General features: G+C 44.4%; 4 protein-coding genes across 4 annotated transcripts; 2 read left to right on the top strand and 2 right to left on the bottom strand.

Moving 5' to 3' along the window:
* The first annotated feature begins 471 nt into the window (after window positions 1-471).
* COX6A1 (cytochrome c oxidase subunit 6A1) lies at window positions 472-2,734 on the top strand. Its single transcript, XM_010969584.3, has 3 exons — window positions 472-631; window positions 782-924; window positions 2,468-2,734. Exons 1-3 carry the CDS (start codon window positions 532-534, stop codon window positions 2,549-2,551), a joined length of 327 nt encoding a protein of 108 aa, XP_010967886.2. The 5' UTR covers window positions 472-531; the 3' UTR covers window positions 2,552-2,734.
* Window positions 2,735-3,097: 363 nt separating this feature from the next.
* On the bottom strand, window positions 3,098-6,094 carry TRIAP1 (TP53 regulated inhibitor of apoptosis 1). The gene is made up of 2 exons (XM_010969585.3): window positions 5,773-6,094; window positions 3,098-4,867 (listed from the first exon to the last, which is right to left on the bottom strand). Exons 1-2 carry the CDS (start codon window positions 5,953-5,955, stop codon window positions 4,784-4,786), a joined length of 267 nt encoding a protein of 88 aa, XP_010967887.2. The 5' UTR covers window positions 5,956-6,094; the 3' UTR covers window positions 3,098-4,783.
* GATC (glutamyl-tRNA amidotransferase subunit C) lies at window positions 5,979-13,655 on the top strand. Its single transcript, XM_074356236.1, has 4 exons — window positions 5,979-6,105; window positions 6,199-6,371; window positions 11,319-11,422; window positions 12,976-13,655. Exons 1-4 carry the CDS (start codon window positions 6,019-6,021, stop codon window positions 13,029-13,031), a joined length of 420 nt encoding a protein of 139 aa, XP_074212337.1. The 5' UTR covers window positions 5,979-6,018; the 3' UTR covers window positions 13,032-13,655.
* A 552-nt stretch (window positions 13,656-14,207) lies between these two features.
* Window positions 14,208-20,824, bottom strand: SRSF9 (serine and arginine rich splicing factor 9). The gene is made up of 4 exons (XM_010969587.3): window positions 20,501-20,824; window positions 17,916-18,076; window positions 16,232-16,404; window positions 14,208-14,698 (listed from the first exon to the last, which is right to left on the bottom strand). Exons 1-4 carry the CDS (start codon window positions 20,686-20,688, stop codon window positions 14,555-14,557), a joined length of 666 nt encoding a protein of 221 aa, XP_010967889.1. The 5' UTR covers window positions 20,689-20,824; the 3' UTR covers window positions 14,208-14,554.
* Window positions 20,825-20,854: the final 30 nt, after the last annotated feature.

Below are 20,854 nucleotides of genomic sequence, written 5' to 3'. Positions count from 1 at the left end.
CTTGCTACTCGCCAGGTACGATTCCAGAGTCTGGGAATGCTGCAATGGCAAACTCTTTGTCTCCTCTGATGGAATATAAACTCTCTGATGCCGACAAAATAATAATGATGATGACAGTTATTATGTCCAGGTGCCATGAAAAAAATAGCGTAGTCAGAGGATGGGGAGGAGGGGAGATGGCATTTTAGAACGCTATTGGTGTTTTGTGCTCAGAACCTCCTGTTGCTGTGCATGGACTTCAACGAAGGGAGTGATCCCAGATGCCAGGGTGTCCTCCGCAAACCTTTCTTCTCCGCTTAACCTCACCAGGGTGCTGAGCTTAAGGAGAAGGGAGGGCACGGGGAAATGCAGCATGCACGCTCCCTCCAGCTCCACGGCTTGGAGCTCTCGAATTCGGCCAGGAGGACAGTGCGCAGGCTCCTTGGATTAAAAGGCGCTGCCCAATAGGAACTTCCTTTTGAGATTGTGGTCCCGCCCCTACAGCACATCCTTCCGTTTCCGCTTCCGGCGTTGCGGAGATCCAGGTCGAAGATGGCGGCGGTTGCGTCCCGGGTTTCTGGCCTGCTAGGTCGTTCCCGGCTGCAATTGCGGCGGCCTATGTCGAGTGGCGCCCACGGCGAGGAGGGCTCAGGTACTGGGCCTGGGGTCGCGGGGCGGGTCTCAGTCCCACTCGAGCGAGGGTAGGCAGGACCGTGACCTTGGTTTGAAGCCTTGGGGGAGGGAGGTGAGACCCGGGCGGGTCCCCGCTCGCTGGGCCTGAGGGTTTGTGCCCCCTCCTCAGCTCGCATGTGGAAGGCCCTCACCTACTTCGTGGCGCTCCCCGGGGTCGGAGTGAGCATGCTGAACGTCTTCCTGAAGTCGCACCACGGAGAGGAGGAGAGGCCCGAGTTCATCGCTTACCCCCATCTCCGCGTCAGGTCCAAGGTACCCCTGCAGTCTCTTCTAGTGTCTGTTCACCTTTCATTCAAAATGCCCTAGTTCTTCATTCTCTAAAAGCGTCGGAGCCGGGTGTGTTGTTTCTCCTTTAATCCTCCCAAACATTTTTATTTTATTTTCTCCGGTTTTACGGGAGGGAAACTTGAGACTCTGGTGTCATGTCTTAAGTTTTCTTCATTGTCATACGATAAGTGTCCTTTAGCTTTCCTTTCCCTGAGTCATTCCACCTTTTGCCCTCTGATACTGTACAGTTGTCGGTTGTACAAAACTTGGAGGTTTGAGGAACTCTTAAGACTTTCAGAATCGGAAGGTGGTTCACCTTTCTAAGATCTGGGCATCTGGTATCTATTAGCAGCTAATGAAGAGACTGACAGCATCTATTCCTCACCTCTATGCTAGTTACCGTCCCAACTATTTCATTCTTTCGCTACTGATGCAAATATAATCATTTGTTTTCTTGCTGTAACTATTTTTAGAAAGAGCACTTTAATAATTGATTTTTTTAAATGATTTTTTTGGAGGGGTGAGAGGGAGGTAATTAGATTTGTTTGTTTAAGAGGAGGTACTGGAGATTGAACCCAGGACCCCATGCTTGCTAGGCAAGTGGTCTACCACTTGAGCTACACCCTCCCCCACTGTTCTTTTGTTTGTTTTTTTAAACGGAGGTACTGGAGGTACTGGGGAGTGAAGCCAGGCCAGGACCTCGTGCATTCTAAGCAATGTGCTCTACCACTGAGCTATACCCACCTCCCCCTAGAAACTGATTCTTTAATATTACCTCACTCAGCCCAGGTAGGACTGGCCTCACGGAAACTTAACCTCAATTCTTAGATTCAGACAGAATCTTTGAGCCCCCACCCCCACCCCGGTACAATAGAATTAGAAGGCACACAGCAAGGTTTCTTAACGTCAGTATTGTTGACATTTAGAGTTGGGTTAATTCTTGTTTGGGTGAGGGGCTGTCCTGTAAATTATGGGATATTTAGCAGCATCCTATCCACTAGGTGACAGTAGTACTGCCTCTCTCCCCAAGATGTCTCCAGATGTTGGCCTGTGTCCCTAGAGGGGCAAAATCATCCTGGGTTGGAAACCACTGCCCTAGAGTAATGCTTTTCAATAGTAGTGTGCAAAATAAATGAGAGTAAGTTGCAGTTTCCAATCCAGAGAGTTGTTTCAGGTCCAGGAGCCTGCATTTAAGTAAGCATCTCCTCCCCTGTACTCACCTCTACCATTCTGATGGGGGACAGGTGATGGAAGGATTACACTTTCAGAAACACATCACTGATATACAGTTACCAGGGAGAGGCTTCTGAGTAATGAACTTGAGCTTGCTTTTCCTACGGTCTAATGTACGGGCTCTCCTGTAATTTATAAGAGCTCCCTTAAGTTATGGGAGGACTGAAATATGTCAGCAGTTAAAGGACCAATTTCCATTTTGTTTTTAATGTATTACCCTATTTTAAGCAGCTTGTGGCAGTGCTATTTCGGAACTATTTTCTGGAATTGCCTAATTGACGTGTTCACTCCACAGCCCTTTCCCTGGGGAGATGGTAACCATACCCTATTCCATAACCCTCATGTGAATCCGCTTCCAACTGGCTATGAAGATGAATGAAGAGAACCCGGACCACTACCCAGGGGGGACCACAGCACTGGTTTGGACCATTACTCTGCACACATGGACCAGAAAAGTGTATGGGACCTTAAGCTCACCTTGTATCCAGTGATGACCATTATACTGATCTTCCGTCCCTTTGCTTATAGCAGGAGATGGCTTAAATAAATGACTTAGTCGTGAGCTGGAGTTGCATTCCTTGGTGTTTTTCCCTCAGAAATTAGCATGAATGTTATTTCTGTTTCTGCAGTGAAGATCTGTGGCTGCTGTTTCAGGTACAGTTCAGACCTCTGATTAACAGTGTACCAGGCCTGTCCTTGATTTCTTGTGCCTGAAGTTTAGTAAAGCAGAGACTATAAGTAGATCTAATTTAGGGTCAAAATTGGGTCCTGGCAGACTCTGGATGGCAAAGACACCAGCCTTTGCTGCAGAATACTCCCTATAGTCATAATTTTTTCCATAGGTGTCAAGTTCTCATCTTGGGTCATTAATCAGCAGCCTAAAGGCTGGAAGGAAGTTTTGGAGAAATAAAGGCAGTATGACACATTTCTGCATGTAGTACAGGCTTTATTGGTTTCTGGAATTAAAACCTTCCTGTAGCCATAAGATTTAGGAGAAACAATAGTAATAGTTACAAACTCACTGTTAAAGAGCAATTAAGATTTTCCTCTTCACAGTTTAAAACCTTTGAAGTAGCTGATAGTTGGATATAACAATCAGAAAAAATTATTCCTTCATTAGCAATTACAGTAATATTTGTTTTATTCTCAAGGCTCAACCAGACATTTTTGTGGTAAGATTCGAGAGGCTATATATAAGGTTTTGACTGGCTTGTGGCCAGTCTTATTTCAGGACAGATATACTTAACTCCAGGTTTCTCCCTCAGCTGCATTCCAAATATCTTTAGTATAATGGACCTTAACCTGTCAAAATAATCAATGTAAAATGTATTATAATGACATTAAGGGCTGGTCACGTTAAATATGAAATTCTTAATTGATGAAGTGAAGAGGAGATAATAGAATCGAGGCCTTCTGTAAGTCAAGTTTCACACTATATAGGCACATAAAAAACAGAACCAAATCATTCAAGATTTGCAGTTGTGGAGACTACATGACATTCTAAAAGTACGTAGGTGCTCACCTCATTCTGACTTTTTGTGTGTGTGCCAGTATGTAAACTTCTAAAGAAGGTATTTGTGTAGCTTATTGTGGAAATTTTAGAAATCAATGAGGTTTCCAACTGCTGTACCATACTACCTAGCTTAGGTAAACCTTCATTTTTAAATCATAAAAACATGTAAAACTCTCCCCGGTGTCTACATGGGATATGTGGAATTACAGGGTGATAACTTCCATAAAGTGCACTGAGTTCCAGGGGCAAATAATAGAAATTTATTCCAGCTTCATAATTACAGACATTACAGGGCAGGGGGAGCAGACAAGGAAAATAAAGCAAACTTTTCTCTCCCCCATTTAACCAGATGCAGCATTTTGGCATTTTTATGACATACAAGTTAACTTAACTCATCAACTTAGGGTGAAAGCTGGCAACAGCAAGTCTTTGCAATATAAGATAATCCTCCATAGCTACTCCAAGGATCTTAATTTCTGAACTACAGTATGAGCTATGAAAGTATGGTGCTCACTGCAGAATTCTTGAAGCTTTCACATCTTAGTGAGATCTGACACTATTTGTTAAGGCAGGGAACTGTTAAAAGCTGTCTTCCTCTAGGTTAACCCAGTCCACCAGCAATCTTAACAGTTAAGTTACTATATAAAAGTAAAACTCTGCTCCCAAGCATTATTGAAAATGTGCTGGGAACCTTTTCCAGAGCATAAGCTCCCTGAGAGAAAAGAGATCCTAAGCAGTTGCTTCCATGGACAATAACTCCAGTACAGTGTACATGTCCTTTGCAGCATAACTCAAGAGGTCGGGAAACTTGCTCATCCTGACAAGCTTATCAGGTATTTTAAAAACTCATCACAGGCCAAGTATTGCAACCACAATCCTAAATGATCACATTATTTAGCACGTTGAGTTTCTGCAGAGATGCCAAAGCCAGAAATCTCAAAGCAAAGAGTGACAGTTCATTAACGAGTGAAAAATATCAATGAGGAAACTGCTCCCTCCTAAACTCATCAAATGGATCGCTTCACAGCTTTAATTGACACAATCCAGAGTTCTCAATTTTCTGATTCGAGGAGTCCATTTTCAAGGTGACTGTCAAGGTCAAGAAGAGCTTTCAGGCTTTTCTTTGCCATGGCCCATGAACTCCAGTCCTTCAATGGGAATCTCCTTCTCCTTTATTGCTTTCTAATGGGAGAATAAAACACATGATAAAGATCTACATGAAGCCTGAAGGCCAAACTTTATAAATATAATAGTACAAAAGTAAATCTGACTGGACCATAAAGATTCCCAAACGTGATTCAGACCCCATACTTTTCAACACAAATATGATTAAGAAGAAATTAACGTAAGAACAGAGAGATTGGAAAGAATCAAAATTAAGAAATGGAATTTAAACTGTGTCACCACTCTACAGTGACAGACACAAGTTGAAATCCGTTCCAGGACTTGCTGGCTATGTAACTGAGCAAGTCTCACTTTGCTATCTGTATAGGGGATAAAGACATCTTGGAATTAATTCTGAGGATGTTTTTTAAGTTAACTAATTGGGAGTGCCTTGCGCAGGCTATTCTTACAATTCAAAACAGTTTCACGTTCATTTGGCTGGAATGAAAATTTCCGAATTAGCCTAGAGAGAAAATAAGTCAATGAAGGGATTGTAACAAAACGAGACCCTCCATGATGTCTAATAGGCCAGCGAGGCTAACACCCCGCGACTCGCCCGTCAGCAACAGTGGAAAAGTACACCACCGCAAACCAAGGAAACTTGATTCTAGTGACCTTCGACTAATCCCTTCCTATTTCTGGCCGTGAGTGTTCCATGCATAAAATATGAATAAGTATGCCCACGTTGAAAGTTCAGGTTGAGCACCAAATGAACCAAAGAATGTTACTGGGCTCCATAAAAAGTAAAACGCTGCAAAAATAATTAACTTTGTTATTCGAGAGATACCAGGCAGCCCTGGTGGTGATGGCAGGCGAGAGAACTACCACAGGTCTCCCTGAGGCTTTTCTTCACCCTGCCCGTCGCAACCCCCTTAAGACACGACGCATGTGGCCGGGGACGCGGGGCTCGGGCCGCAGCTCACCTGAACACACTGCTGGTAGCGCTTGAAGAGGTCAGTGCACGGGTCCCCGGAGCCGTCCCCCTTGAGGAACTTCTCGGCAAACCAGCGATTGAAGCACTGGTCGTACTCGCGCTTCATGTCGGTGCAAGCCTCCCCAACGCTGTTCATGGCGGCGGCGGCGGCGGCGGCGCTCTCGGATGGCATCACTTTTAAACGCGTCGCTCGGCTTTACGAGAGGACGCACTACGGAGGCCGAGAAGGAGAGGGATGTGGGCGCGGGCTGCGTGCCTGGGCCTTCGGGCTTCGGCGGCGGCCCGGCGCCGGGGCTTCACCTCCGCTGGGGCGGATCCTCAGGTAAAGGCCGGGGCTCCCGGGCGGGTGCTGAAGCGGGGCGGGAGGCGGAGCAGGCCCCACCCGTGACCCACACCGTCCGCCTCATCCCCCCAGGGAAGTGGCCGGGTCACGGCCGAGCTGATCGAGCACCTGGAGCGGCTCGCTCTTGTGGACTTCGGCAGCCAGGAGGCCGTGGCGCGGCTGGAGAAAGCCATCGCCTTTGCCGACCGGCTCCGCGCCGTGGACACGGACGGGGTGGAGCCCATGGAGTCAGTCCTGGAGGACAGGTAAGCTCGCGGCTGCGGCCCTCGAAGCCTGGCCTGTGGCGCCTTCGCTACCAGTTAAGGTGGAGATTAGTGTCTCACTTCACGAAGGGGAAAAGAGCATTAGCGTGGTAAAAGAACTTGCCCCCCGTCACCCCGCGGGTAGGTGCTTTCACTCTTTCTCTTGTTCATTATGGATCCTGTCCCTCCCTTTGAAATTCTCGAGGCCTCCCAGTGTAACTGGGAACAAAATCCGAACTGCTAAGCTTCACCTTTGAGGCCCAGCTTCCTAGAGTCCCTCCCTAACTTTCCATTCCCACATAATATTCGTATCACTCCAGTCACACTGGCTTCCCTCACTGTTTCTCCAACACGCCGGATGCGTTCCCTCTCTAGGATCTTTGCACTTGCTGTTCCTGTCTTCTTGGCTGGTTTTAGCCTCTCCTGACCAAATACCCTCTCCCCTTCCAGTCACTAACTCCTTATCCTCTTGGGTTTTCTTCTAATATTTTTCTTGATTATCTTATTTTTGTTGATGTTGTACTGTTTCTTGTTATTAGAACGTGAGCTCATGTCTGACTTGCTTACTGCTGGATTTCTGCCTCAAAAATTTTAAATGCACATATTTTCTGACCTAGCAGTTCCCTATGGAAATCTGTGAAAGTGCTTAATGATGTGTGCGCAAGCGTCCAGGGTTTGCAAATCTGCTTATAATACAAAACAACAGAAAAGAAACAAACAAACAAAAAAACCCAGAAACAGTCTTTCGTGGCTAAATACCTCACCATACACTGGAATATTTGGCAATTAAAAATAATGAAATTATATATGCTGATATAGAAAGGTCTCCAAGATGTACTTAATAAAAAAGGCAAAGTTCAGGACATCGTATGTGATATTATTGATACTTTATTTATGTGTAATCTATTTTATATATTCTGGTGTATGCATTAAGTTTTGTTTTGTTCCTTGAAAGGGCATGCAAGAAACTGTTAACAATGTTAATGTTAAAGAAAGTGGAAATGCAGAGGGAAGTTCTAACTTTTCCTTTTATACTTAGCACTCAAAAACACAAGTAAGAGAGCAGAGAAATAACCCAAGTAGTGAAGTCGTGTCGTGTAATGCAATAGAGGGGGCAGGTCATTGACAAAGCAGCCTGTGAATACTGTTCTTAAAGGGTGCAACTTCTACCCACCTCTACCAGTTGTTGCCAAATCTTAATACATTTAAAAAGAGACTGTATTTTTTGAAAAGCAGACTTGTTTGCTGTTTGGGACTACAATTTCTTAGGAAGGGTGGGTATGTAGTTCATAAAGATAGGGGCAGTCTACAACTCTGTCCTAGCCTTTTCCTGATGGAATTAAAAAAAAAAAAACAAAAAACAAAAAACTACTACAGGTGGGAGTAGCTGCCATTAATGCTGGTAGGAGATCCACCTCCTCTGTAACTATAGCCTTCGTGTAAAGTGCTTGCTAGCCTCATGGTCTCACTCCAGTCTTTGATTTCTTCATATCCTCTATTTTGTAAAGTGATGCTTAAGTGTAGGGAGGTTAACCAATTTGTCCAAAGTTACGGTGTTTCAAAACAAATCTGGTATCATTCTCCTACCCAAGCCCTTGAGATGGCTCCCCAGTGCTCTTTAGACTAAGGAGGAAACTTTCACCTCACCTAGGAGGCATCATTTAACCACACCCCTGCCCACTTCTTCAAGACAGTGATTCCTCAGAGCTCTCCATTCTTTAGCCTTCTTAGAATTCTGGCCTCTTGTTTTTACTGCCCCTTCATCCCACCCACTTCTCTTTTTTGCCTACTTAACCTCCTTTCTTTAGATTTCAGCTGCCACTTCCTTAAGGAAGTTTCTTTCTTTTATATCGAGTCGGGTTCCCTTTCAGGACCTGTGGCTCACATGGTATTTAAAAGAGCCGTAAGCATATTTTTATACATCTGTTTAAGTGATCTTTGATTCTCTGCCCCTCTCCTGCTGCTCATCTTCTTCTAACACTGAGCACTCAGTAAATGTTTGTTGAATATTCTTTATTAATATCTACGGGAAAGGGAATAAAAGTGCAAAGAGGAGTCAGTTTCCTCAGTCATCTAGAGGTTAACTATAAAGAAATGCAACTGTTACTCAGGGAAGTCTGTGGAAAGGTTGAAGAGGGATTTGGATCCAGTCATTGGAATAGTGACCTGGTATTCAACGATTTACAGTCTTGCCATAAATTAGGAAACCAGTAGGGTAATGATTCCATTTCAAATGTGTGACATTTGTAGGATTTTCGTGTTTTGGACATACTGCCTTCACTGACATTTGAAATGGAACCTAGTTAAGTCAAGTGTTAAAAGGGTTTTAGGTGATAGTCACACTAGCTATAAAGGCCTTGACTGGCTAATAGAAATCTCTTGGCACATTAATAACTCGTCACTTGTTTTGAGCTAAAAAGTATTAGTGTGCTTACATACCAGGCACTAAGATTTTATATGCATTATATCTGTTATCAGATACAATCCTGAAAGGTAAATACTATTATCCTTTTATGATGAAGATGAAGAAACTAAGGCTCAGGAAGGTTGTTACCCTCGACAAAGTTCCACAGGTAGTAAGAGGAGAATCCAAGACTTGGAACTCAGAGCTGCTCTCAAATACTGCTCTAGCTATGCCACCTCAAGTCGGCCTTTAGAAACTTTATTCTTTTTCATCTCAAATCCAGAGACTGACTCAGATGATGGCATCTCTGATTGCAGTCACATACTTCAATGCTTAGGATGTCCCTCAGAACCTTATTTACCAAATCAATTAGCTCTCAATTCCAGTCTGCATGAAACTAGAAATAAATGGAAAGACTTGTAGATGGAAGTAGAGTGGCGCCAGAGAAACAACTCCTGGCAGCCTGATTCCAGGGAAGAGGCAGAAAGAAACAAAAACAGCGGCAGAACTGTCCCAATGGTCAGCGCGAGGGCCGACAGAGGCGCTTCTTCCTCCATGCGGCTGCAGTGCTTTCCACTGTTAAATTAACTACTGCATTTCCCACAGTTACTGGTTTCAGTGCCTTGTCTGTGAGCTTTAGAGGGCAGGGATTTCTAATTCACTGCTGGAAACTTTCTCAACCAGGGTTTTTCATCTGAAGGAGAACACAGAACGATCATGTTACTATTTTTCAATTCTGCGAAGGATGGTACGTAACTATTAGCCCAGATGCACAGAAGTTGATTAAAACGTTATCTGGACCAAATTCAACAGTTCTACAATAGTAGAACCCTGACTGAGAAAGGTGAGGTGAGGCAGACATTGTCAGTAATTGACAAGCACCTGAAGAGCTCATCTGGTCCTGTTTGGCATTTTATGCATGATTTCAAGGTCAAGAAAAGTTAAGTGACTTGCCAAGTGAGGGGTCTGCTTGGTGTGCCACCCTTACAGAGACCCTGGGCTTAGTAGCCTACGATTCATAGAAAGGTGTGGATTTAGTCTAGAAACGACTCCATCTCAAACAGTAATTAGGTGGAAATGCATGACATTTAGAGGTGGATTTCGGTTTAGAAATGTCACTTACACAGGAAACCTGATTACCAAATGAGTGAACAAATCAACTGCTACCCACTGCTGGGAAGCAGTAGTCTTTAATCACCTGTTGGCTGCAGCAGTCATATTCCATCAAAATCTCCAAGTGCCCAGGAACAAGTAGCAGCTTCCAGTCCCTAGGGACCAGGCAGGTCATGCATGAGGACCCAGGTTAAGTGCACAGGTGTTCTCCGAGTGAGGGGGGACTGAGGTGTGCTTGGGGTAGGTAGACTTTCTGAAAGGAGCGGGTGGTATTTAGTGCCCACCTCTTCCTGCCATGAGAACGCAGGCCCAGCACTGTCAGATCTCCGTGAACATTATTCCACTTAATATTCCCAGCAATTCTCTGAAGCCTTATACAGATAATGAAAGTGATAACATGGAAAGGCTGCGTAACTTGCATACAGGCCATGTGGCTCTAGCATTTGAATTCAGCTGTGACTCTGGAGCCCAAGCTCTTAGCCATTTTGTTACACTGCCCAACAGAAATATAAACTCCAGAAAGTCCAGTGGTCACCTTTACAGGTGATTTTTAATTTTTTTCCTTCTTTTTCCTTCTAATGATTTTTATTTTTGTTCTCCACGTTTCCTTAAATGTGCATGAATGCCCAATCCTTGTATGGTTTAAAAAAAAATCTAGTGCAGCTTTCACTTTTTTGGCAAGAAACTTAAGGTCTGGAAAGATCATACTTGTTCAGGGCCACACAGTTAAGACAGTGCCAGATCCTGAGAGTCCAGCTTGCCACTCTTTGTACCATGAGTGTTTATCATGTCTCTTCCTAGGCTGCGTGCCACAAGAGAAATAAAAAACAATCCTTTCAGAAAAGAATCGTGACAAGTCAGCCCTCTACGCAGCCTTTACCCAGATGTTCATGTCACATCCTTGGCCCCATTGTCCCAGGAGGCTTGGCCCTCAGGCTGTGTCTGGCTCAAAGCACAAAGAGCCTGGCTGCTCCCCTATCAGTGACTGAGCAGACGACTTATTTTTCAGCCCAAGTATCTGGAACAGGCTCAGGCCTCTTCTCATGGACTTTTAAAGCTTAAAATAGTGAATCCCCATACATATGTTCAACCCATGTTTCACTAGTTTGTCACCTGGATACTTTAATGAAGCCAGTAGGCCCTGGGAAGAGTGGGAGTTTACCTCTCTCCACCAAAGCAACTTACCCATAGTAATCATCAAAAATATTTACTGAACGTATCAATCCTGAGGAATTACCACTTACCTCACAGGGTTTTGGGGAGAATCTATAAACTGTAGGCTGTTATTTGGTCTACTGTTGAACATCGCTCCTCCATCTTTGAGCAGTGACCCTAACTCCAGAATATGCTGCTCCCTTGTCCCGTTCTTGACCCTCTCCACTCATCCCTAGAAGCTGGTCTGAGGCAGTAACCTTAAGCTTCTGGTTTTGTAGATGTCTGTACTTGCGATCTGACAATGTGGTAGAAGGCAACTGTGTTGAAGAACTACTACAAAACTCCCATCGAGTTGTGGAGGAGTATTTTGTGGCCCCCCCAGGTATGTGTTGCCCAAAATGGTTTAACAGACTGTCCCACAGTAAATTAAGAACGTACTAGGAACTGTGAGGCCCAAATTTGCTATGTGAAAGCACTCTGACAAGTATGATGTGGGTATCAGATGAAGGTGGTCAAAAGATAACAAACTTCAAGATAAATTAAGTCCTAGGGATATAATGTATAGCATGGTCACCTTATATAGAAATACTGTATTGTATATTTGAAAGTTGCTAATAGAGCAGATCTTAAAAATCCTCACAAGGGGAAAAATTATAATGGATGTTAATCTTATTATGGTAATCGTTTTGCAGTATATACATGTATCAAATCATTATGTTGCATACCTTAAACTTATACAATATTATATGTCAATTATATCTCAATAAAACTGGAAATAATAATTCTTTAAAAGCCACATGTATTAACAATGAAAAAAATATAACATACATACAGGTGGCAGTAGACTCCATGGGTCACAGTCACTTCTAGGGACAGCGGCAGATCTGGAGCTCAAGCTCAGCCTAAGGGGGCAGCTGGCATGTGCTACTTCTCATTCAGCACCACGCAGGAATGAGAGCCCATTTTCCAAGAGAACCTAGAAATCTGGCATTTTGTGTGTTATTTCCCATATTTTAAGTGTTGAGAACTAATTCAACTAAAAAATGAAATACCATGCAAATATAATATACCTGCAAGCCAGATGCATCCTGTGAGTCATCAGTTAGCAACCCCTAGTGTGGAGATTTGCATCTTTAAACCTCACTGTAACTATTTTAAATGGAAGCTTGAAAGAAAACTCTGGGTCAGTGATGAAACTCAGACCTTAAGTGGGTTGAACTGTTATCTCCTCTACAGGTAGGTGAGTCCTCAGAGCTCCTGCACCCTTCTGGACATTTGGGGATGGGAGTAGCCTGAGCACTCAGGTAGATGGCTTTCCAAGTGCCAACTTCAAGTTCAGGAGATCCCCTCAGAGAAGAACCATTCTGAGCAGCCTCCAGAGACAAACATCAGCCCTCCAGCTCAGGGATTAACTCTTTGATCAAGTCTAACCAACCAGTTAAAGGAAAGCTCTGGTTGAAGCAAGGATGGGAAGGAAAGCTAAAAAATTTGTGAATTCAGCTCTTAATCATGCCTCTGATTAACTAAACTACCTCAGTTAACTGTAGAGAGAAATAAGATTTTATAATCTCTCAATCTCAAGAGTCTGATAGTTGCTGTTTCAGCAAACATATTCATTGATCATATGCTAGTTCTCAAATAGAACTTTGTGTCAGACTTTGCTTCTTGGGAGAAACTGAGTTCGCAGTCTCCTCTCCTACATGCATATAAATGACTGGCCAACCTGTCTCTGCTCCTTACTGAAGTGTGCATTAATTAGGCATCACTCAGAACTGTGATTCTTTCAGATACTCATAGTTACAGAAACAGGATAGTAGCTACACATTTCTATTGCTTATTTTTCATGACAAACTATGTGATAAGTTAGCTCAGTTTGGAGCCAATTGGGAAGCAAGTTCAGCTATAACATTCTTTTTTGTTACTGTTTTCAAACAGGTAATATCTCTTGGTCAAAGCTGGATGAAAAAGGCCCTTCTCACACCGCTGAGTAGCTATTCTGGGGAGGGGTGCTTTATGAACACATGGAAGTGCACTGACTGTTTCGTTATTATAAACACTAATGTTCCCACTTCCTCCAGTCATCTGAAAAAAAAAACTGATGGTTAAGTATTTTTTAGTAACTATCTCTTCTGAAGACAACTGGGAAAGATCTAGCAAAAACAAGGCAATGAGTTCCTGATGCCAATGGAAGTAGGTGTTGCCATTCCCAAGGAAATGGATCAAGTATTTACTCACAGGCTGTTCGGTGTGAAAGACTTTAACCCCTCCCCATGAGACTGTCTACCAAACTGCATTTAAGTGAATTTTTCTATTTATGTAACTGCTAGACATTGCATCTGATCACTATGTGACAACCTGAGCTGTCATTTTTAGGTGCTTTTTCTGTCAACTTGAGCAGCCTTTTATCTTTACTGAACACATCTGAATTCATTCCTGGGTACCCACTTTGTTCCAAGTAGAAGGCTGACTTTCTGCTAAGGTAACAGGGGTAGGGAGGCAACTTTGGGAGGTGATGGATATATTTATGGCCTTCATAGTTATGATTTCATGTGTATACTTAACCCCAAAGTCACTGACTTGTAAACATTAAATAAGTATAGCTTTTTACGGGTCAACCATACTTCAATAAAGTGTTTTGGGTTGGGGGGGGGGTGGCTGGGGATAGCCCTGAGCCTGCAACAAAGTAGGCCCCCTGCCCCATGATTACTGAATTGAACAGAATCCAAGATAGTGGGGTTTGGTTCAGGGTTGGTTTTTAAAGCTCTGATACCAAGGACAAATGAGACAGATTTAGGAGTGAAAGAGATAGTACCAGAATTTAGAGGGTTTTTTTTTTCTGTATGTTGGTGTCCACTTTAAAGTCAGTTTTGAGTCTTCCCATTCCCTTCCCCTATCTGCAAAGCTCCCTTTTGCTTTAAAAGCTGCATCTTCTTCTTTAAAGCTGCTTGCTTTACATGGTTGCCCTTGAATTGTAAGAGAACCCTGAACCTGCCCTTGGGATTGAAGTTCTCAAACCACCATCAGAGCAATTATCTTTATCCCCTAGATAAAATAATCTACTCCTGCTTCTTACCCATTGGGTGTAAAGTGCTGCTACCACTTGATTTTTTTTATTAGTGTGCCTATATGGTGAAATCTATAAACGTAATCAAGGACAACCACACGTGTCAATTACTAAACGTTAAAATATATTTCTAAACAGAATGGGCCGACTCAGTCACAGTAACTGCTGATCTCCATAGAAGAGCAACCCACAAAGACACAGCACTGATTTTTTTCCCATAATCAGGGGTGAAAAATATACAACTTGTTTCTGAACCAAAACCACAATTTCTGCAGTTAAAAATGTTTCACTGCTAATATGGCCCTGGTAGAAATTATGTAGTTTTATTTCCTTTAAAAAAAAATTTAAAAAATTTCCTAAGACACTAAGTCATCAATCTGGAATGTAGATTCTGAGCACAAAGCAGCTCAGTTCACCTAAAAAATAAAGAAAAAATTCCCATCACCTGTCTCAGTAGGGTCTGAAAGGAGAGAAGTAGTGTGGGGAACCCCTGCTTTGGTATGGAGAGTCACGGCCCCTTGACCCAGACCGAGACCGTGAGTAGCCATAGCTGGTGCTTCTCTCTGGATAAACTCGGATGTAGGAAGTTTCACCCTGAAATTCAAACAAAAAATTAAAGGAAAAAATAAGACCCAGAAGAATAAAGCACACCACCACTAACATGGCTGCCTAACTGATAGTTCTACGGCTCGCTTGGCACAATGCTACCTCATTCAACCCTCACAGCGGTGCAGGAGGTAGATAATCTTACTTGTCCACTTCAAGAATGAGGAAAACTAAGTACCATCTGCCCAAGGTAACACAAATAATAAATGGCAACTCGATTACATGGTAAATAAATACTAGCTACTACTGTTAACATACCTGAATTACTGCCACTCACTCTCAGAATCTGAGAACTGAAAAGGATCTCAGAGGTCATAAACACAGTTCAGTCCCCTGCCACCTCACATATGCATCTTTCGATAGGCACCCATGGAAGGAGCTAACGTGTATTCAACACCTTCCAGGTGTCAGGACCTGGACTAGATGCTTAACTATCTTCATAATTAAGCTTCCTGGCAAGTCTTGTAAGACAATGCTATTATTGCAACTATTTTGCATATGGAGGAACCAGGGCTCAGAGTAGCTTAGCTAAGATTTTAATAAGCAGCAGAGTCATGTCCAGGCTGGCCTGTCTCCAGGCACTTTGTCCTCAGCCAACATTCTCAGATCTAAAGATGCTAAGATGAAAGAAGCCAGATGCTTCTTTCCTCAGTGAAGTTAGTAATGTGATTTACTCTTACTGGGGCCCTATTTTGCAGCATAACTGAGGATCAGGTGCTGTTTTGTTTCTGCTCCAAATTCAAGTCTTAGAGGATAGGACTGAGCAAAAGCATTGTTTAGCCATGCAGTCTCCAAGCCATAAAGTTAGGGAATTATATGAATCCTTAGAAAAAGAAACAGGCCCAGAAAGAAATTCATGTCTCCAGACATCCCTAAACCCCATAGCAAGTTAGGATAGGATAACCAGAAAAAAAATGTCCAACTGGTGGTCTGGTATCTGGTCTTGATGGTATCAAAGGAACAATCACCATCTGAATTAGACTGAGACCCAAAGCAGCAGCCACCTTCTTGAAAGGAAGGACATCAAAAGCTGAGTCCCCAGGGTGAGGTAATGAACCACAAGAAAATGCCAAGGGCTCCAGTGACACTAACTCCTGCACCGCTTCAGGAAAGGCACAGTGAAGTGACAGTTCAGCAGTACTCAGAAAGGCTGAGACGAAGAGGCTGGCCTGCAGAGCCAGGATTAGACCCAGAGGAGGGAGAGCCATAATGAGGTTTGTGGAGGGACACTGCAGAGTAAGCCAGGTGTGAAAAGGGTGTTATCACAGAATAGCTCACCACATTATGACAGACTGCACAGGTATTCTCTCCGGGTTAAAAATACCATGACTGCAGACTCCTCTCTGTTATGACCCTGAAGGGCTTAGGCATGATGACTTCCTTGGCTTTGTCCACTTAAGACAGATCTTTAATGGTACTGTGCGGTCATCAAATGCAAGCGCATGGCCTGTTGCTACTTCTGCCAGGTCAGCTTCAGGTGGAGTGCTCTGGGTACAAGCTCAACAGAAGGTGGGGACCCACCTCATGAGAGCGGAATTTGGTGTCATCCAGTTTACGCAGGGCATATTCCATATCTTCTTTTCTGAGATATTCAACCATCCCCATTCCATCTTTCTGCACATCTGCGTAACAGACGTCCCCAGCTTCTCGCATGTGATCCTTCAGGTCCTGCCAGCTGCCTGATGGAGGGAGTCCTAGGCACGGAGAACGTAAGAGAAGAGGCCACATCCTTCATCCATGTTAACTGCCTGTTAAGAACCATCAAGACCTAGGGTCCCTTCTTCATCAATCACTACTCTTAAATCCTGAGGGTCCTCATATCACAAATCTTGATAAGGGACACAAAACCAGAGAAAAGCACTAAAGTACGTGTGGTAAACCACCATAAGAAGCTGGGCCTAGGCTAAGTTTCCAGAGACCAAGCCTTTTCAACAAAGCAAGAAGTCCATCCCACTACAGGTTTAGTATCTCTAAGAATTCAGAGCTTCTCTTTCTTTGTGCTTCATAATTAATAACAAACTCCCAAGGCTTTGAGTTCTAATTTTTTCCATTATGAAATTTATCAGTACCAATTATTTCTTGCCTGACTGGGTTCCCAGGACACGGGAACTTTGAAACCATCCAGTAAGATAACCAAAGTGTAACTGAAGTAACACAACAAAAACCTCAAGTTTCTTGTAGGTAAGAATGACTGACAAACTAGACAAAGTACCTCTTAAAAGATCACCAACATTCTTCAATACAGTAGGGGAAAAGGTAAGACTCAGACGCTAAAACTAGTCGGGAGTCATACAACCCTACCTGATGTCATGAAAGGGAAATGTGCTCCTGCTCTCAAAGGCTGTGTTTACCGCTCACAGCTCAGGACTGCAGCCATTTCCTAATAGTTTTCTAAGCAGGATTTCAGAGCAGCATGGAGAGAAAAAAAGATATGTATGACATCCTGAAGGAGGGAATAGAGTTCTGGGGTTAAAAAATTACAAGGGACACAGATAGGCAGATACTGACAGTATCACTCTTAAGCACCACGGGAGCCTGCTGTGATTGTATGACATTCATGTCTAAGAAGGTGCGAGGTTCCTCAATACATTTCACTCCACCAGGGCCCTAAAACAGCCCGGTAACATTGCGTGCAGAAGGCCCCAGCCCCAGGTCTTTACCAGTGTGTTAACTATTTCAAAAAGATGCATAAACCTCTGAGCTTAGCATTTCATCACTTGTCAACACTAGACATTTCATTCTATACTTTGCGATACAATCCCTAAGACTCCAAGTTGTTTGTTTTCTTTTCTACATAATTCCAAAACCACCATAAAATCTGGCCTATTTTAGGATTCAAGGATGGGTAATATGTTCAGATCTGGTTCCTGGAATGTCTTTCTAGCAAGTCTGATAGCAGGGCACATTCCAAAAGAAAATGTCTTTAGAATTCCAGCTCAAGGGATTTTATCATCATCTTCCCTTTCAACACTAGAAAACTCCTTTATAAGAAGCAAGTTTATGTTCTACCAAGGCTGCACTATCAGTACAATTTCATTGGTAAGGTACCTGCCTCACTGGTAGAGCTTCAGACTGTCACTGCACGTAGGCTATTGAAAAGGAAACCCCACATATCCCATGCACTAAAGAATAACATCTCTTGGAGGTCAGACTCTGTGCTAAGTATTTTACATGCATTATCTCATTCAGTTTGAAAGGAACATACCTGAAACAAGAACTCGGAAATCAGATCTTCTTGTAGGAGGCCCATTCCTTCCACCACGGGGCCACCCACCCCGACCTCCATAAGTCCTGGGGAACTCCACACGAAGCCGACATTGGCCATAATCATAACCGTTCCTTCCATAAATTGCATCCTCAGCATCTCTGCAAAGAAAAGTTTGGAGTTAGTGCTGCTCAGGAAGGCAGAATGACTTCCCCATGAGGGGCATGAATAACAAGTATAAAAAGGAAACTTTGAGTGAGGAAAAAAAAACCCAAAGCTTGATACCCTACTGCTTTGGTTTGAAAACCTTTAATGATACTGGGATAGAACTTTATAGCTGTCACACACAGGGTTCTCTAGGTATGAAATGATAATGAATAAATAAATAGATTACTTATAAGAGGTCTAATTCAGATGAAAATAAACTGTTGACAGATGATTGATTTTGCCAAGGAAAGTGTTTTTCTAACCGTGGTGAGCTGTTTCTCAAAATGCACACCACACACTACTCCTTTAATACTCTCCCTCAAGGCCTAGTACCATCAAGTCTATAGAAAGAAAAACCCATTTAAGAAGAGGGAAAGAGATAAAAGCTCAAAAGACAAATGCAAATTAGTGTTTTGTTAGGAATATGGGATTCCCTCAAGTGTACCTTTTCAGCATGGTTTGGAGGACTAAGTTGTCAAAACCACTCAGGGCAATTTCACCGAAAGAGGTAAATATCCAATAAAGTAATACTTTTAGTCTTCCCTAGGGCTCTAGGAGAGTTAGGAATGCCAAGTCGCTCTTCCAGTATTGATGGGAGAAAGAATGCCCTCAGAGGTTGGGAGCACAAGCAGAGCTGAAAACATACTAATGAAGGCATCATTCACTTGTCACAGGCGCATAATCGTTTACCAAGATTCTAGTCACAGGATTAAAAGCAACAAGGACCACGTCCAGTTCAACCCTAGCTATGTTCATAATACAGAGGAAGAGTGGCAGAACTGCAAGAGTTTACGAGCAGCCTATGAACACAAACTGACCTCAGTTCAAATCGTTCTTTGGCTACTTACTAGTAGTTTCTCTGGGTAAGTATTTGATCAAGATTTTTACATCTCTAAATGTGAGAAACCTTGTCTCACAGGGTTTTTGTAAGGATTAACTAAGACACTGTGTGCGCAGTGCTTTGCTTGAAACTTGGCATCTAGTGGTATGAAAAGATAGCTCTTCTATTATGAAAGGAATGAAGGACGAGATGACAATGTAGCATATCACACAGCAAGTTTGTATTTGAAAGGGCAGAACAGGGGGGTTCAAATCCTATCTTCCCTTAGTAGCCTTCTGTTATCAATTCTAAATCCTCAGTTTCCTTATCCATAAAATGTGGTTAACGGTGCCTACCTTACAAGTTGTTGAAAATGCTAAATGATACATAGCATGATACATGACACATAACAACTAGGACTGTTATCTAATTAATAGTGGCGCAACCTTTTCCAGTTTAGGTGTGAAAACGCCTAGTTCCATTTCTGAGGCAAATGGCAAAACGCTAGGAATGAGCTCTGTCAAGAGTCTTCAACCATCAAAGCCTCAGGGTGCTTCCTGTCTCCCCATCCTCAGAGGCTCTCCTTGCCTGTACAACCACACCAGATGGGCAAGACACCTCAGGGTCAGTCCTTGCAGTGAAGCCCGAAGGTCGCAGACCAGGCAAAGCGCCCCCTGAGACGATGCTGGAAAACAGAGAGCAGGCTCCTATTTACCCCAAGTGTAGTAACCAGCACAGCGAGATGGCTTCTAAGAACCACCAACCGCAGTTTTGAAAGTTCCCAGCCTTTTCCGGCCCAAGGGTCGACCCTCTTCGCAAAATCACAAAGACTCCTTCAAGCCGGTTTTGGGGGTTTTGGGTTTCGGGATGGAGAGCTTCCAAATCCTTGGGGCCCTTAGCAGCTAGCGGCGCTTCCTTCACTAGATTAAGAGTGAACTCAGAGAGCCCTCCAGAATGTTTTAGAAGTTTTCCCAAATCCCTGATGCTTTTTATAAGAAAAAGCCCCGGCATTTTGAGGCGGGGCGCGCGTGGATGGAGGGAGACCTGTTCCATCACAGAGACCCCTTTCTGCGCTCCAAAGGCACCCACATCCCTGCACTGCGCGCCCCGCCAACGGCGGGTTCCAGCTGGGGGAGGGGTGGGCTGGGAAGGCGACCGACTACTTCTTCTCCTCACCGAGTCCTCTCCCGGGCCGGCTCAGGGGCCAAGCTTCCCAAGCCCTGCATCACTTCCCCCGAAGAGTGCCTGTCCAGCCGTGAGGGAAGGAATGGGCATCTGTACCATCCCAGAGGCCGGTCTGCGCGGGGTTGGGCCCTCCTAAGGCCCAGCTTTTGTGTTTTTAAGTAAAGTAAAAAAATAATAATAGAGGAAGTGACGACGGAGCAAAGGACGGCCCGGAGCCCCGCGGTGAGAGGAGGCCTCAGCCTCCACCCGGGGGCGCCGTGAGGGGTCTGCGGCGAGGGGGGAGGGGAGGCCGCGGAAAGGGAGGGGGAAGAGGACGGGAGAAGGCGGGGGCCCGGGGCCTCGGGTCCGCGGTCTGGTGGCGCGGGAGCCTCACCGGGGGTCCTCGAAGCGCACGAAGGCGAAGGGCACGAGGCCGTGCCGGTTCTTGAGCTCGATCTCGCGGATGCGGCCGTACTTGTAGAACAGGTCCTCCAAGTCCTTCTCGCGCACGTCGGTCGGAAGGTTCCCCACGTAGATGCGCCCGTCGCCCTCGCCGCCGCGCTCGTCCGCCCAGCCCGACATCCGCACCGCCCGACGCCGCGGGCCCGCCGCAGCCCACGCCGCCGCCGCCGCCTCAGCCGGGGTCCCCCCACAGCGTCCCCGCGGGCTCGGAGGCGCTCAGCCGCACAGCATTGTGGGAACGGGAGCGGAAGCGAGGGGGTCGGAGGAAGCAAAAGGATTCCTCTTA

The sequence above is a fragment of the Camelus bactrianus genome, chromosome 32 (assembly GCF_048773025.1).
Source record: "Camelus bactrianus isolate YW-2024 breed Bactrian camel chromosome 32, ASM4877302v1, whole genome shotgun sequence".
NCBI classification, from domain to species: domain Eukaryota; kingdom Metazoa; phylum Chordata; class Mammalia; order Artiodactyla; family Camelidae; genus Camelus; species Camelus bactrianus.
This window is presented reverse-complemented; position numbering and strand designations above follow the sequence as displayed.

What these genes read in the sequence shown, in the direction of transcription:
- COX6A1 (XM_010969584.3), top strand. Translation starts at nt 532, where the DNA reads ATGGCGGCGGTTGCGTCCCGGGTTTCTGGCCTGCTAGGTCGTTCCCGG. An exon ending in CCACGGCGAGGAGGGCTCAG is followed by an intron (nt 632 to 781) that starts GTACTGGGCCTG and finishes CCCCCTCCTCAG; the next exon opens with CTCGCATGTGGAAGGCCCTC. An exon ending in ATCTCCGCGTCAGGTCCAAG is followed by an intron (nt 925 to 2,467) that starts GTACCCCTGCAG and finishes TTCACTCCACAG; the next exon opens with CCCTTTCCCTGGGGAGATGG.
- TRIAP1 (XM_010969585.3), bottom strand. Translation starts at nt 5,955, where the DNA reads ATGCCATCCGAGAGCGCCGCCGCCGCCGCCGCCGCCATGAACAGCGTT. An exon ending in GCTACCAGCAGTGTGTTCAG is followed by an intron (nt 4,868 to 5,772) that starts GTGAGCTGCGGC and finishes TTCTCCCATTAG; the next exon opens with AAAGCAATAAAGGAGAAGGA.
- GATC (XM_074356236.1), top strand. Translation starts at nt 6,019, where the DNA reads ATGTGGGCGCGGGCTGCGTGCCTGGGCCTTCGGGCTTCGGCGGCGGCC. An exon ending in GAGTCAGTCCTGGAGGACAG is followed by an intron (nt 6,372 to 11,318) that starts GTAAGCTCGCGG and finishes CTGGTTTTGTAG; the next exon opens with ATGTCTGTACTTGCGATCTG. An exon ending in GTATTTTGTGGCCCCCCCAG is followed by an intron (nt 11,423 to 12,975) that starts GTATGTGTTGCC and finishes GTTTTCAAACAG; the next exon opens with GTAATATCTCTTGGTCAAAG.
- SRSF9 (XM_010969587.3), bottom strand. Translation starts at nt 20,688, where the DNA reads ATGTCGGGCTGGGCGGACGAGCGCGGCGGCGAGGGCGACGGGCGCATC. An exon ending in GTGCGCTTCGAGGACCCCCG is followed by an intron (nt 18,077 to 20,500) that starts GTGAGGCTCCCG and finishes TTTTCTTTGCAG; the next exon opens with AGATGCTGAGGATGCAATTT. An exon ending in TTTCCGAGTTCTTGTTTCAG is followed by an intron (nt 16,405 to 17,915) that starts GTATGTTCCTTT and finishes CTCCGTGCCTAG; the next exon opens with GACTCCCTCCATCAGGCAGC.